The following is a 14,705-nucleotide window of genomic DNA, read 5'->3' on the forward strand; positions in this document are numbered from 1 at the left end:
CCAAAACACGTACGAACTCCGAAGCACGTACAAACTCCGAAACACGTACAAAACACAACAGAAGTGCTCCAGGATGCTAGGGGCAGTGTTGAGCTTTTGTTACCTAGTGGCTACACAAGCCAGGAAGTACCAACGACTGGATTTGGTGTGTGGTAGTAACAAGTAAATGAACATTTTTTTTAAATTATTTGAATATATATGTGTTTTGGAGTTTGTATGTGCTTTGGAGTTTGTACATGCTTTGTCTTTAGGGGCCACCGTATATATTTATATATAAACATATATAAATAAAACCACGTTGTTTTTTTTTACATTAGTAATTCCTTTTCTGCATAATTTTATATTGTTGTTAATAATAAATTAATTAAAGCAACAAAACAACCTGAAGAGTCGGTTGGGAGACGAAAGAGCCGGTTCTTTTTAGTGAGTCGAGCCGAAAGATCCGGTTCTCTAAAAAGAGCCGGAAATCCCATCACAGACAACGCACTTTTTGTTTATTGTAACGTCACCATAATTTGTTTACCAGCGGTCACGTGACACCACCAAACCCGGAAACGACATCATAGCTCATGCCACCTATGTGTTTTCGGAATGAAAACAAGCTAGTGTGACAGTTAAAATGCTATCAAGACAACGTATTTAGGAATAAATCAAAACCAATGTGCAAGAAAACGCTGCGTTTAGCCCTGACGATAAGTAGACCATGAAGTACCCCAGCTACATCTGTGTCTTTCTGTTGGGTTTCTGCTGTTGCGGATATTTTTCACGAGTGTCTGCTAGCAACCACGAGCCGGAGACTCCAGACTGGAGGATGACTCTAAAAACCATTCGCAACGGGATCCACAAGATTGACACGTACTTGAATGCAGCACTGGACTTGTTTGGTGGGGATGACGGACTGTGTCATTACAGATGTAGTGATGGTAAGCTAGGTCATTACTCCAGCTTTCAAGCTCTTTCTCCAAGAGCTTGAAATGGGTTTATTAAAGTAATTATTGGCTCGTGACATCTAGAGTGTGTAATTTAGGAATTTCCCTGTTATTAGTCAGGCTTGTAAATTAATTATGTATGCCACAACTTTCTCTTAGATCAGCTTGAAAAGGGTTTGCGTTAATTTAATAGTTGGCGCGACCATCTTCAGTCCTGTGTAGAAGTCTCAAACAACCCTCATCTCTTCATACTTTCTTATGAAAAGAAAGAAATGAATGCAGAAATGAATGAATTGAAACATGTGCAAACATACATGGAAATACAGTATACAACGCAAAAACATAATTTGGTATCACCTGCATTATTCTTCAACACAGCCTGAACTCTCTTAGATAAGTTTTCTTATAATTTCTTTGGGTCGTCTTTGTGAATATTTGTCCAGGCTTCTTGAAAGACATTCAAAGCTCTTTTCTGGATGTTGGCCTTTCCTTCTGTTCCCTGTCAAGATGATCCCACACTGCTTCAATAATGTTGACATCCGGGATCTGGGGAGGCCAATCCATGACTGATTCTTATACACTGTGTTTTTCTAACCAGGTATGCTTTGCTAAATTGGTACTGCATTGCCAATCAGACGCTTTCCAGATTATAATGCATGGTGGGCCAAAATGTGATGGCACTTTACAGCATATTTCCATCAGTTTCGAAAAGACCCAACACCACTGGCTGAAAAACATCCTCAAAGAGCTTCCAGTTTGTTGTACAGATGGTTGTAGACGCTCCCTGATGTACCTCTTTCCTGACCACCTCTGTATGTATTGACACCCAAAACATTTAAACTTGGATTTTTCCCTCCACGAGACCTGTTCCCACTGATTTTCAGTCCAGGTCTTGTGTACTTTGGCGTACCACAGCCTTTTCTTCCTGTTTCCCTTAATTAAGATTGGCTTCTTGACAGGCATTATTCAGCTGAGACAGTTTTAGATGAGGCTTCAGCAAACAATAGATGATCAGCTGATGCAAGATGCATCTCTCAGGTCCTGTGTTAGTCATGTCCTTTAAAAATAGCAAAAACTTTTCAGATACTGTACACCAGCTGTAGAGAGGCTTTTTCATGCCTGCCACTACTTCTTCTGTCCTGCGCTTGTTGAGTTTCCCCCATTTTTTTTTTTTTTTTTAAGGATTCCCTGAACACCATACTGGTTTTTAGCTAATAGCTCTTTGGGATTCAACTTATGGATGTAAAAATACAATCATATGCCTGTCAAGGTGTGTTATCTTTAGCATTTTCACAGATTCAATTCAAGTAATGGGAACAGTAGCCTGCTGTATTTTTGCAACAAAGAGACTAAAAATACAGTTTCATTTGGTGGTTCTTTGCTAAGTTAAGCTTCTTCTTTTTTTTTTTTTTGCTCTTTTTTTGAGTTAAGACCCTGTTTTTGTGTGAATGGTGAAAATGGCCAGGTCCAAGGCCTGGACTCAAGATAAATGAAAAAGCAGAAAGACCTTTGAAAGACTTTCAGAAAGGCTGGAGAACTATTGCTTGAGACCACTTTAAAAATGACAAGAAAGTCTGGGTTATTGAAATTAAAATATAAAGAAATGAGGGGTGTTTTAAGACATTTACACAGTACTATCTGTGGCACCGCTAGCCTTTTTTCATTATCTGTAAACGTGTAACCTCTGACTGCAAGATGACAGATAGTTGAAGAGTAAGAAATCTAATCAACTTTGCTCCTGTCTCAAAGGGTACAAGCCGGTGCCTCGTCCCGGGTACAAAAATCCACCACCCAACGGATGTGGTTCCCCCCTGTTTGGAATTCAGGTAGTTCAAAGTGTGTTGCCATGTGCATCCAGCATGCTGAAGTGCATTATTTTGTATGTCATTTGATTTGTCTTATTTAAATACATTGAGTAGAGTATACACACAAAAATACACACGCAAGTCCATAGTACAAGCTGCAGTTTGTGTAAAATGTAGCCAAACTGCCTAGGTCAATATTATTGGCAGTGTTAGCTCCAGATAGATTTGCTTCAGAAAGTATTCACTTCACTTTTTGCACACGGTAAAGTTCTGTACATTTTTTCTTAAATGGCTAAAATTGGCATTTTGTTCCCATAATATGCACTTAATAAATGTCATGTAATAATCCTTGAGATAGGAGTCCACGTGTTTCAAATTTAATCTATATGACACAAACACCAGTGTATAAAAGATACCATAATACACACTGAAATCCAAGGAAGTCTTTAAAAATATTCACAGTAAAATTCAAACTTCCTGGACAGAGAGTTGACCAGAAATCCAAAAGTTTCTGACCACAGGAGGTCAGACCAGAAACTAACAGAATATTGCTGGAGCGGTCTGTAGATGATGAACAAGGCTGTAGAGACATGTTTAATCAACTTAATTAATACAGTTAATTGAATTAACTTCAGCAACTAAGCACAGAACTGCAGTACTATAACTTGCATTTACAGAAACGTGCATCTCATTCTGGTAGCGTCCTTCTCTAGCCAAGTCCAAAACGTGTGTATAACCAACAGCTGCTGAGTAACTGATATGTGTTCATCCAGTTTGATGTTGGCATCCCGTCCATGACCAAATGTTGTAACCAACATGATCGCTGCTATGACACATGTGGCCGGGAGAAACACGACTGTGATGAGGAGTTCCAGGTCTGTCTGGAGAAAATCTGCAGGAATGTGCAGAGGACTCTGGGATTGGCCCAAACTGTCCAAGGTAAGAGAGCAGTGGTTTAGGAAGTAAGTTTAAGAAGTTGTGCAAAAAGGCAAACAGATTTTTTGGACTAAGTTTGCTTAGGTGCCAAGTTTGGAGGTGTTTATAGAAATGAATAGAACCTCAAGACTCAAGTAAACAACAAATATATCATACCATATTATACAGTAGTTTTGCATGTCATACAATACAAATCTGTTACAACTACAACATACATATTTGCTCTCTAAATCACTTGCCTGTGTTATGCTTTGATTGGCTTTATCGAACATACCACTCTTACAGCCTTGTAGGATTGTAAGAATGCTATGTTAGTAAAATAGGGAGGTTACTTTAGAGAAGCTGCGAGTCACCCACAGCTTGTTACACAAGTGATAAAACACATCTTAAACAGGGGGAAGTGCACTGCTTCCATCTGTTTAGATTAGCCAATTAGCTGCATCACAGTAAAGACATTAATTCCATTTAGCTGCTTTGCACTTTAGGCACACAACTGCATGCTGACTCACTGTCACACCGTGACACTTTGTTTAAACAGAGGCATGGTATTAGTAACTCAGCTTTTAAAACTCTAAGTTCCTTTCGAGCCTTTTTCCTGCTTTTTTCACCATTTTATTCCAGGAAGTAATCAAACAGATGCTATAATACTGCGCAGGAATGATGAATATTCCGAATGACTTGAAGCAGTCATTTTAGTATAAATAAAGTTTTAGCAATATGCATACTATAACTGTAGCGGAAAGGTGTAAATGGAGAAAAACCTCTGAGACCCAGCTGTTGTTAATGGTGCAAAAGGCACTGTTCAGTCATCCTTCTATTATTGATAAACTGAAGAAATTAAGAGTTTTGTAAGAGGAGTGATCTAAAAATCGTTTTTGCTGTTGTGCAAGTCTCATTAGCAACTACAATGTGGTCACTAAAGACATCTAATAAGACGGACTGTATGTTTTACATTTGTCAGACTTTGTTTGTCTATATTTAGGACTAGGGGAAAGACTTTAGTCAGCGATTAATTCTATAATCCTGGCAATTCTCAACAATTTGAATGCCTACGCTGCTGTGTCTGTGAATACAAAAGTTATTCGTGGAGTTCTACAAGGTTTTGTATTGGGACTGATTCTGTTTATATTATGCACGCTTCCCTGAGACAGTATTATTAGAAAACAGTTTCAGTGCTATGCAGACTCCAGCTTTATTTATAAATGAAGCCAGAGAACAAAATTCAATTAGTTAAACTACAGGGACGTATTAAACACCTGGATGTCCTGTAGTGTTTTTCTTATAAATTAAGACAAAACTGAGGTTATTATATTTGGCCCTAAGTTCTATCATATTATCCTAACAAAGCACTTCACTCTCAGACTGCAGGCTTACTTGTTTTTCCTAGAGTTTCTACAAGTTGAATGAGTGGCAGAGCTCCCAGTTTGATTTTGGAACTCAGACACGTTCTCTAGTTTTAGATTAGATTGAAAGATTTTCTTTTCGATAAAGTCTGTGGTAAAGCTGGGTCAGGTGACCCTGAACCACCCTTTCAGGATCCCTTGCTGCTAAATCATTCAGGCTGCTGCAGGATGTAATGTGATACACTGTGAGCACTTCTTCTCTACTCATCTCCTTTTATTTAACCCCACAGGTTTATATGCCACCGCAGCATGTCATTACATTTTTGCCTTCTCTCTTCCTGTTTCCTCCTCTTTTATTTCCACTCTCCTCTCACCCACAACCATTCATTGCAGATGGCTTTTTTTAATCCCCACCATCATAAAGTGTTTGCTGAACAGTTTTTATCCCACAGTTTAAAGCACTTTGAGTCAGCTGTTACGCTTCGTTGCTATATAAATAAGCTTGAATTGATGTGAGCTGATTTTTTCTGTTCATATTATTTCTTGTGTTGTCTTTTTTCTTTACAGCATGTGAGTCAACAGTGACTTTGCTTTTCGATGCAGTTATGCACTTGGGATGTAAGCCTTACCTGGACAGTCAGCGAGCGTCGTGTGTGTGCCAGTATGAAGTAAAGACTGAGCTGTGACGCCACCACAGCCACGAGACTGTCAGGCTTTCAGAAACTCAACACTAACAGAAGGATGCTAGCAATAAACTTTCTGTCTTTCTTAGATGTTCTCAGGGATAGAGCTACTGGGTTTGCACTAATCTGTGTCTGTTGCCTCCTTTTTTAGATGGAGAGTGGACAATTAATATCTTTTCTATGTCATTGATTATTTATATATATTGTTCAGGGTTTCTGTGGTTTGCCTTTAAACCAGCAGTTTATTTTATATTTCTGTGAAGTCTGCATAACTTCCTCAGAAGTTTACATTAAAAAAGACTGTGACCATGTTCAGTGTGAACACTTCTGATTGATCTATTTTAATTCAACAGGGAAAAACTGTTTTTACCCCTCAGCTGTAAAAGGATAATGGGTTTTGTTTTGTCTTGTTTTGTTATTAAAATTAATGTACTGTTCAGCTTTCCCTGCCTAAAACATGTCACTTGTTGACAATCAGAAATATATTAAGTATATATAAATATCGCTTCCAGTAACAAACCATTATTGGTTACTTTATTTAATTATAATAGATGGAGCTGGGGTTCTTTTTTGTTTCCTTTTGTCCCCCCCCCCAAAAGAACAGTTCACAGATTTCTTTTCAACTCATCACAAACTGAGTAACCTGTTAGAGCTTCGTCTAGATTTCCTGAAATCGCTACATTTTCAAGATATCATTAGCAAATAGTGAACTGTAAAATAAAACAGCACATTTCCCTTTTCTGTGACAATAACAAGAACTTGTGATTAAGTTGAAAATGTTTATCTCTACTGTATCTGAAGTGCTGACTGGTGCAGATGTGAAACGTCTGGTGCAGATGTGAAACATCTTTTAAATTTGCAATAAAAATAGTTGTGCTTTAACTGTTACTTTGTTCTCCATCATTTTTAAGTAAATGAGTCTTTAAGTGTCTAAGGTGACATGTTTAATCATATCTATATATATGTTGGATAAGGCCAGTGAATTGACACAGGAGCTGACCCATCTACTGTTTGCAAAAGCCTCATCAGAAATGGTGTCAGTGGAAGGGTGGCTGTCAAGAAGCCATACTTAATAAAAGGAAACTGAGAACAGGCTGGGGTTTGCCAAATTACACGAGAACTGGACTAAAAATCTGAGATAACAGGTCTCAGATGTGATGAATTCAAATGTAAAATCTTTGGTTGATTTTGTACATCAGTATGTCTGGATGAGGTCAGGAGAGCGATACAAAAGCAAGCGTTTATAAAACATAGTGAGGCTCTGTCCTGGTTTTGGGCTGCTTTTCAGTCAGTGGTGTTGGGAGTCTTGATAAAATGAATTATGAATGCAGAAAAGTACCATTATGTTTTGATCTACTATGTAATACTAGAAAGTGTCTTATTGGCACTTTCTAGTATTACATAGTAGTCTTAATAGTTGGTCTTAAAAGCTATATTTCTCAGCATGGCAATGATCCCAAAAAGAGTCCCAGAAGTCCCAGTTCAATAAAAGCATACCTGCATAGAAAAACACACAGTGGAAGACTATCAATCATGGATTGGCCTCTCCAGACCCCGGACCTCAACATTATTGAAGCAGTGTAGGGTTATCTTGACATAGATTAGAACAAAAGGCAACCAAGATTCAAAGAAGAGCTTTAAATGTCCTTCAAGAAGCCTGGAGAACTATTCGTGAAGAAGCTTTTATGGCAAAGATCAAACCAAATGAGCTTTAATTTGCACCATACCTAAAAAAAAAAAAGAGGACTAAGAAATTCAGTCATCAGACTTGGAGGTTGTCAAGCCGGTGATTGATGAGAGTGTGTTTCATTATTTTATTTCATATAAGCATGCAGAATGTCAAACCACACTCCAAAATGGACCAAAACCTGCATCAGACATCCTACACAGGTGACCCAGCTGAGGTTGATCAAGCCCTGACTTGTGGGTGGGTGAAGAAACTACCCACAGGTGGTTTCTGCCCTTTTAATCAAAACCCAGCTTCACTCATGGATTTAATGGCCATCTTCTTTGCCTCTCTTGTAATACAAAACCTGATACAAAATAGCCAGGCTTTTTGAGCTGCGCTGACAGAGGGCCCTTTCAGTCTCTTCTCAATGGGCTCTTGGTACTTTGCATGTTTTGGCTCAATTGCATCTTCCATATCCTCTTCCCAGGGTAGTGCAAGTTCTGGCATGGTCAGCTATTTTGTCTCTTCAGAGTAGATGATGATCTTGTGTAAACCTCAGCCGTTTGTTCAGATTGATATGTAACTGTCAGTCGTAGGCCACAGAGAGAAGACTTAGATCCTCAGTTTTGATTTTGGGCAGGGTTTCTTTCCAGCTTTCATAAAGGGATCTTCTTTATGGTGATGGTAAATGCTTTATGATGGTAAATGCTAGACTGGCTGCTCAAATATATTTAGTCTGGTTTTCTGGTCTAGTTAATACATAACAAGAAAAAATCAATTAGATGTAGCATGATTTTTATACATGGGAAATAAACGGTTTAAATAAAGGTACAAAGAAAACTTGCTCGCAGTAGTGAAATTTTATTTAAGCAGAATAACCATGAGTTGATTACAAAAATTCAATTAAAAATTTTTCAGTTTAATTAATTTTTCATTAACTAAAAACGTTAAACACTGTAACCTAAAATCATATATATCTTGATTAAGAGGATTTTACTTTTTCAGTTATTCCAGCAAAAAACATTTTTCCGTTTGGGCACATTTGGAAACACATCTTTATAATTTTATTAAAAACTACATTAGGGGAAGTGAAGAAGGGGAGGCTTCCTAGAAACTCCTGAGAATATTGTCGTCATATTGGTTCCTCATAAGATTGTCAATAAGTTTTCACCTCATCACATGAACCCCCCCCCCCCCCCCGCACACACACACACACACACACACACGCACGCACACACACATATATGACCCTATATATGAAGAGAGAGAGAGTATGCATAGTATGCAAACGGCTACCAAACAGACATAATTCGTCATACAATGAGAACAGGACAAATCAACAATTGACACTGACTAATTAATATTATATTATTGTATATATTGTTTGAAGTTTAGTCTCTTACTGTTACTATTTTTACCATTTCTTCTTGGAGGAACTGTAACCCACATAATTTCCTTAGGGATTAAGAAAGTGTTCTGATTCTTAATGTTTTAGGATACATGACCTGCCATTATCCACTGACACATCTGCTTACCTGTTTCTTTTGCTCGTTTCTCCTTGTAGGAGCCATAATTAAATGTATTGAATTTTAATGATCACTGGGTTTTCATTTGTTTGGTTGCTATGGTGATGTGTAACGGGAGTCACGTGGGTGCTAGCGGTGACATTAAGAGGGCGTTGTCAGTCTGTCTTTCACTGGTTTGATTTTGACAGAGAGGAGGGCTGGGTAGCCGTAGTTTTTGTTGACCGCAGCACAACGAGTTTCCCCTTGTTGCATTAGAGCTGTGATGTTTTAAGAGTTTGAATCGCGAGCCGATCACATTGCTCTGTAAACTTTTCAAGCACTTTAATAAACAAGCAAGCAATTCCACCTCTCGCATTATTGCGTACAGTTGACAGCGCGTCAGGCAAATAGTCAGGCTCCATCCCCGGCATCTAGCGACTGTGGAAGTCGCTACACTCCTCCTCTTCTTTTCTCTTTTTTTTTAAACTTTAAAAACGGGTTGTGTGTGAGACTTTAAATCAACAAAATATAAAATATACATTTTAAATTGTTATTGATCCCTTTACCCCTGGTCCTAAAGTGTATATTTATTTTCTTACTCTTCTTATATTTATTGTTTGTTTACTTGCACTGCTGTACCTGGAGCCTCGTCGTCTCGTCTCTCTATATACTGGACTGTATGTAGCGGAGATGACAATAAAGTTTACTTTGACTTCAGCAGCGAGCAGGCGCACCGAGGGCTCTCGCGCTCACTTTTCGCGTACAGAATTTCGAAAAAACATCGGTGCAAATTATAAGTCTGTATCATAATGTCTGCTGTTTTCGTGTTGTTGGTTTGTTTTTATTTTGTTTTATTTTGCAAGTTGGTTATTAGACGCTGCTCCAGCCACCCAGAGAATCCCCCGCCGCCCCGCCCTCTCCTCCCTGTGCTGCAAGCAGCAGGCGCACCTGGCAAACGGAGGGCGCCCTTACTCCCAGCAAATGGGCGATAGAAAACCGATCGGTGCCTATGCCATTCCCAATATGCGCTGGCATGATGTCGGGGCAGCATGAGTACGAGCATTTTTTTTTTTTGCCGATGCCCGTGATGCCGCCCCCCACCATGATGCCGCCCCGGGCAACCGCCCGTGTCGCCCGTATCTAAAACCGCTACTGCATACACTGACAAAGCGTTCCTGTTTGACTTTCCACTTTTTATACCAATATTTAAAGTTAGGTAAGAAAACAGCGCTTCCTTGTGGTCACTCAGTAGCACTACAGCTTAACCGAACACCAGCTGCAAACTGCTCCTTTTAACCAACAAGAACAACACCGGAAAGGAACGCATATTGTGTCAGGTGATCACGTGACAGGGTGAGGCAAGGCGGTAATGACCCAACCTCTTTAGGCCAAACAGCAAAAGCAAAGATTGAAGAAATACAATGTAAAAGAAACTGGGTACAATATGTATATACTACCGTGCATGTCATGATATTGATATAAGGCAAGTCTGGCTGTCAGAGCAGGCCATATGTACCAAACTTTATAATGTCAACTGAAGTTTGTCATTAGAGGCTGGTCAAAGGTCACACTGACTGTGCCTCTGAGCAGGCAGTTGAGACACCTTGAGTTGCTGACTGTGTGTCGGTATCTGCTGCTGGCAGTAGAGACCTGCCCTGCCCTGTAGGAGCACAGAACAGAGTGTTGCAATCCAATGAGATTCCGGTGGGCGGGGCTACAGCCTGGTTCTTCATTCATGATTTAATCTGGCAAATATGTTTTTCTCGCTGTGTCAGTCGGAAGAAAGGTCTAACAGGGCAGAAGACTATTGTACAGGTAACAGATTAAGATTTTTGTTTTAAACTGAGAACAGACGCGTGACCTATAAAGGCGCTGTCACACCTTTGCTACAAGTCTTAAATTTGATCAGGTCAGTCACTTTTTGATTCACGTGCCTCATGTTGTATCATTTACAAAGTGAAAACTTTTGTTTCTTTATGACCTTCCCAGGAAGTGTTCCTACACAGACGACCACAAAGTATCAATATGACAGGTGAGCATTTCAATGCTACAAGCTTCTTTTGAAATAAGGAAGAGAGAATATTCATGCAAAGAAAAAGCGAAACAAACTGTAAAACAAAGCCAACAGGGTGACATTAATCATCCACTTTCCTTTTGATTTGACTGTCATGCAGATAATAATTATAGTAAATGTCATTCAAAGTGACTTCATGTCTTGAGGAAACTGACCTGCATAAATCTACAAAAGTGCTTCATATGCATGAATGGATATCCAACAGTTTTCCCCTAATTACCTGTGCTGGATTTAAAAAAGAAGAAGAAAATAAACAAATCATAGCTGCATGAAGGTTATTGAGGCTGGATTTTGCTGTGTCGCAGAAGATATACAGTTTATAGAGAGACAGCAGCATTCATGTCAAGACACCTTATTTAGGCAGTGTTTAAATAACTATAGTATAATACATTTCTGCCTCTATGCCAGACACACGCATTCTGCCTTATTTGCAGAATGGGTGTGGAGAATAGAGCTGTTCCACGTAGCTTCTGGTCTTTCAACAGTCTTTCTCCGCCTGTAACCCAGCTATTGACAACTATCAGGAGTCTGAGTGTATGGAAAAATGGCTGCTTGACCCCAGCACTAGCAGGACTTATAGCTCTATGGTTTAACAAAAAAAAAATTGCAGTATTTAAATACGCTGTAAAGCAAGATTTGCATTATTACACTGCATTATTATTTTGTAATTTTTGCACTGGTTATTTACGAATGCACTTTTTGATAATGTGCACAGAGAACCAAAGAGAGAATGATGCCACCAATGGAAGGTAAACACTATTAGCTGGAGAATCTTACTTTATTCTGGTACCAAACATTTAGAATGTTACCTGCATTTACTGCAAATTGTTTACTCTAAAAACAGCTCCTCGGATGGTGCAGAGGAGTACCAGATGGGCAACAAACGACGAGGTCTTGCACTCATTTTTAACCAGGAAGACTTCTTCTGGCGCCTGGACCTGCCAGAGAGGCGTGGAACCAATGTTGATCGTGACAACTTGGAGAAAAGGTACAACTTCCTAGCTATCTGCTGAAGAACAAGGAAACCTGTTTTTGGCACAGCTTCATGCTCAAGAGCATGCCAGCACGTGTTTTGAGTTTTTGATCATTTCTGTGGTAAAACGGAATATTTTTCTTCTTTACTAGTATCGCTCCAGGGCCGCAATCTTTCACCTCTGTGCCCCAGCGAGTGCCAAAGACAATATGTCATATGCTATATTTTTATTTGTAAGTTCACAGAGAACTTGGTGATTGTTTTTCTTCTTAATAGTGATGACCCTGATCACAATCCCCACTACAGAGTGTGATCGTGGCCCTATAGGGGTTGATTTCACAGTGGTCCAAATTGTTCCCACTGCATCAACAACTGAAGAGATGGTTGTGGATTTTAGAAAGAATCCTATGACTGTCTCTCCTGTGGTGGTAATAGATGATGCTGTGGAGTGTCTGCAGCAGAAGTGCCGTTGCAATATAATTTATAGGACTTTGAAAAAGGTCCAATCAATCCTGATCCGAGCAGATCCTTGTCTAAGGAATTTATATTGCTCATAAAGAACAATAAAGATATTTTTGATCTTTGATCTGCTAAACTAATCAACTCATTTTCACTTTCTGTTCAGACTGAAGGATCTAAACTTTGAAGTGAAGTGTCACAATAACCTCAAGGTGGAGGCAGTCCTAAATGAAATTGCCAAAGGTACCCACATAATCATTTGTTTCTCTCAAATGACTAGCATGCATCGAGATGGACAAAAAAATCATCACCATAGTTTGATTTCTTACATAATTCATTCTTTGCTTTGCTGCAAAGATATGTGTCAAATCCAACTTTCGCTGCAAGTTTAACAAGTACTTGTTGTCCCACAAGCTGCGGAGGAAGATCACTCAGATGCTGATTGCTTTTTGCTCGCCTTTCTGAGTCATGGAGATGATAACTACGTTTATTGCCACGAAGGTATAATCAGTATCCAGGAGATCACGTCCATGTTCAAAGGGGACAAGTGCCGGGACCTTGTTGGAAAGCCAAAGATCTTCATAATACAGGTACAAAACAAAAAAACCCATACGAGTCCATCAGATTAACCTGATGTAGCCATTTTTTAAAGATTCAACAGGTTTACAGTCATTCCAACTCATAACGTAGTCACAAGTCTCAGTCTCAGTCTGGATGTTTTGTTGTGTTTCCTTCTTTGTGATGAGAGTTGGGTAAACAAAACGATCTTATATGTGCCAGAAATGAGTTCCACCACTGCTGACATCGCCAAACTTGACAATGTGGCTGAGCAGTTATAAGAGAGTAGAGTGTGCAGCAGGGGGCTTAAAACGTTCATCTCCCATCTCCAGGCATGTCGTGGAAAAGAGTTTGATGTGGCAGTTACAGTGACCGAAGCTTCTACGATGGAGTCTGAAGAAAAGGTGTTCATGGATGCCAGCACCATACAGACCCTCCCTGCTGGGGCTGATTTCATCATGTGCTATTCTGTGGCTCAGGGTGAGTCTTCTGGCATTTGACTGAACCTTTTTATTTTTATTTTGACTGACAGGAAATATCAAAGACACAAAGAAGAGTGTTTTTTCCATAAGGTAGAAATGTGATGTTAGTATTATTTTAAAGGCTAGACTTCTGACAAATCTTCCCTGCTTTGGTAATGCTCTGAGTGTGTCACCGTCACTACAGTGTCACAAACTATCCAACTCTTGCTATACACTGTTTGTTATATGTGCTTGTAAGCTCATTTATTAGTGAGCAAAAACTGAACAAATGCTTCAGTAGAATTTTATTTCTTAAGAGTCAGCTTTAATAAATCCTGGTATAAAATATTTAATATTTCATAGCCCTCAGAAAATCTGTCCTCTTTACTTTTACCTCAACATCCATGTTCATTTTTGCCGTTTTGCTGTTGTCATTATTCGTTAGGCTACTACTCCTTCCGGGAGGTGGAAAACGGTTCGTGGTATATCCAGGATCTCTGTCAGCTGCTTCAAAAGTATGGTGATAGCCTTGAATTCACAGAGTTACTCACGCGGGTCAACAGAAAAGTGTCACTGAGGAATATTCCATCATCATGTCCCCCAAAATTTATCGGGAAGAAGCAAATGCCTTGTTTTGCTTCAATGCTCACCAAGAAACTTTACTTCCGACCAAAAAAGTAACAATGACACACCTCAGTCTCAGAATGATCTGGTTTATATTTGTTTTTCAACTATGTTGTTCTGTGTTCCTATTACTTTTAAGCTTTAGTGCTTGAATTGCTTTAAAATTGCATGCTGATTGTGAACCACAGTCTTTGTAAAACTACTGTACTGAAATGACTCAAGAAGCAACAGAATGATGCTTTATTGCACAGAAATGCATTCATTTTGCCTTATTTTATATCAAGTTCAGAACAGTTTACAGTGGAACCTTCCACCGAAAAGTCAGGGAGTCTTGGCTGTTGAGTCAGTTTCAACTTTGTCTTTGAGCCAGTTATTTTTCAGGCGAGAGGCAGGTGACGAGACAGCTTAGCAATCAGGAAACAAAATCAGGATTTTTGTACACATTAGTTTCATCCTTACATATCTCACTGTAAGCCTCAGGGATCCAGTAACATTAACAAACTGTCTAAACATTACATAATCACAGTGTTTCCTCAAGCTTACTACTTAAAAAAAGGGAATTTCTGTTCTGTCAGTGGTTTTTGGTACATTTATTAACGTGTATTTGCATTTACACACTGACAGTGTATTTTTTTGCATTACTTTAATGATTTTATGGATTGTACTTACTGCTTTGCCCTCAATAA

General features: G+C 39.2%; 2 protein-coding genes across 2 annotated transcripts; both read left to right on the forward strand.

Annotated features, from left to right (window-relative positions):
* Nucleotides 1–549: 549 nt before the first annotated feature.
* pla2g12a (phospholipase A2, group XIIA) lies at nt 550–6,567 on the forward strand. Its single transcript, XM_063475239.1, has 4 exons — nt 550–923; nt 2,679–2,755; nt 3,508–3,673; nt 5,581–6,567. The coding sequence occupies exons 1-4, from the start codon at nt 704–706 to the stop codon at nt 5,697–5,699; spliced, it is 582 nt and encodes a 193-aa protein (XP_063331309.1). The 5' UTR covers nt 550–703; the 3' UTR covers nt 5,700–6,567.
* Nucleotides 6,568–10,719: 4,152 nt separating this feature from the next.
* On the forward strand, nt 10,720–14,079 carry LOC134629709 (caspase-6-like). Its single transcript, XM_063477230.1, has 8 exons — nt 10,720–10,779; nt 10,860–10,902; nt 11,660–11,693; nt 11,789–11,932; nt 12,543–12,619; nt 12,791–12,966; nt 13,267–13,414; nt 13,841–14,079. Exons 2-8 carry the CDS (start codon nt 10,896–10,898, stop codon nt 14,074–14,076), a joined length of 822 nt encoding a protein of 273 aa, XP_063333300.1. The 5' UTR covers nt 10,720–10,779; nt 10,860–10,895; the 3' UTR covers nt 14,077–14,079.
* The last annotated feature ends 626 nt before the right edge of the window (nt 14,080–14,705 follow it).

The sequence above is a fragment of the Pelmatolapia mariae genome, linkage group LG6, assembly GCF_036321145.2.
Source record: "Pelmatolapia mariae isolate MD_Pm_ZW linkage group LG6, Pm_UMD_F_2, whole genome shotgun sequence".
NCBI lineage: Eukaryota > Metazoa > Chordata > Actinopteri > Cichliformes > Cichlidae > Pelmatolapia > Pelmatolapia mariae.

What these genes read in the sequence shown, in the direction of transcription:
- pla2g12a (XM_063475239.1), top strand. Translation starts at nt 704, where the DNA reads ATGAAGTACCCCAGCTACATCTGTGTCTTTCTGTTGGGTTTCTGCTGT. An exon ending in TCATTACAGATGTAGTGATG is followed by an intron (nt 924 to 2,678) that starts GTAAGCTAGGTC and finishes CCTGTCTCAAAG; the next exon opens with GGTACAAGCCGGTGCCTCGT. An exon ending in CCCCCCTGTTTGGAATTCAG is followed by an intron (nt 2,756 to 3,507) that starts GTAGTTCAAAGT and finishes GTGTTCATCCAG; the next exon opens with TTTGATGTTGGCATCCCGTC.
- LOC134629709 (XM_063477230.1), top strand. An exon ending in CCTAAATGAAATTGCCAAAG is followed by an intron (nt 12,620 to 12,790) that starts GTACCCACATAA and finishes TTGTCCCACAAG; the next exon opens with CTGCGGAGGAAGATCACTCA. An exon ending in GTGCTATTCTGTGGCTCAGG is followed by an intron (nt 13,415 to 13,840) that starts GTGAGTCTTCTG and finishes ATTATTCGTTAG; the next exon opens with GCTACTACTCCTTCCGGGAG.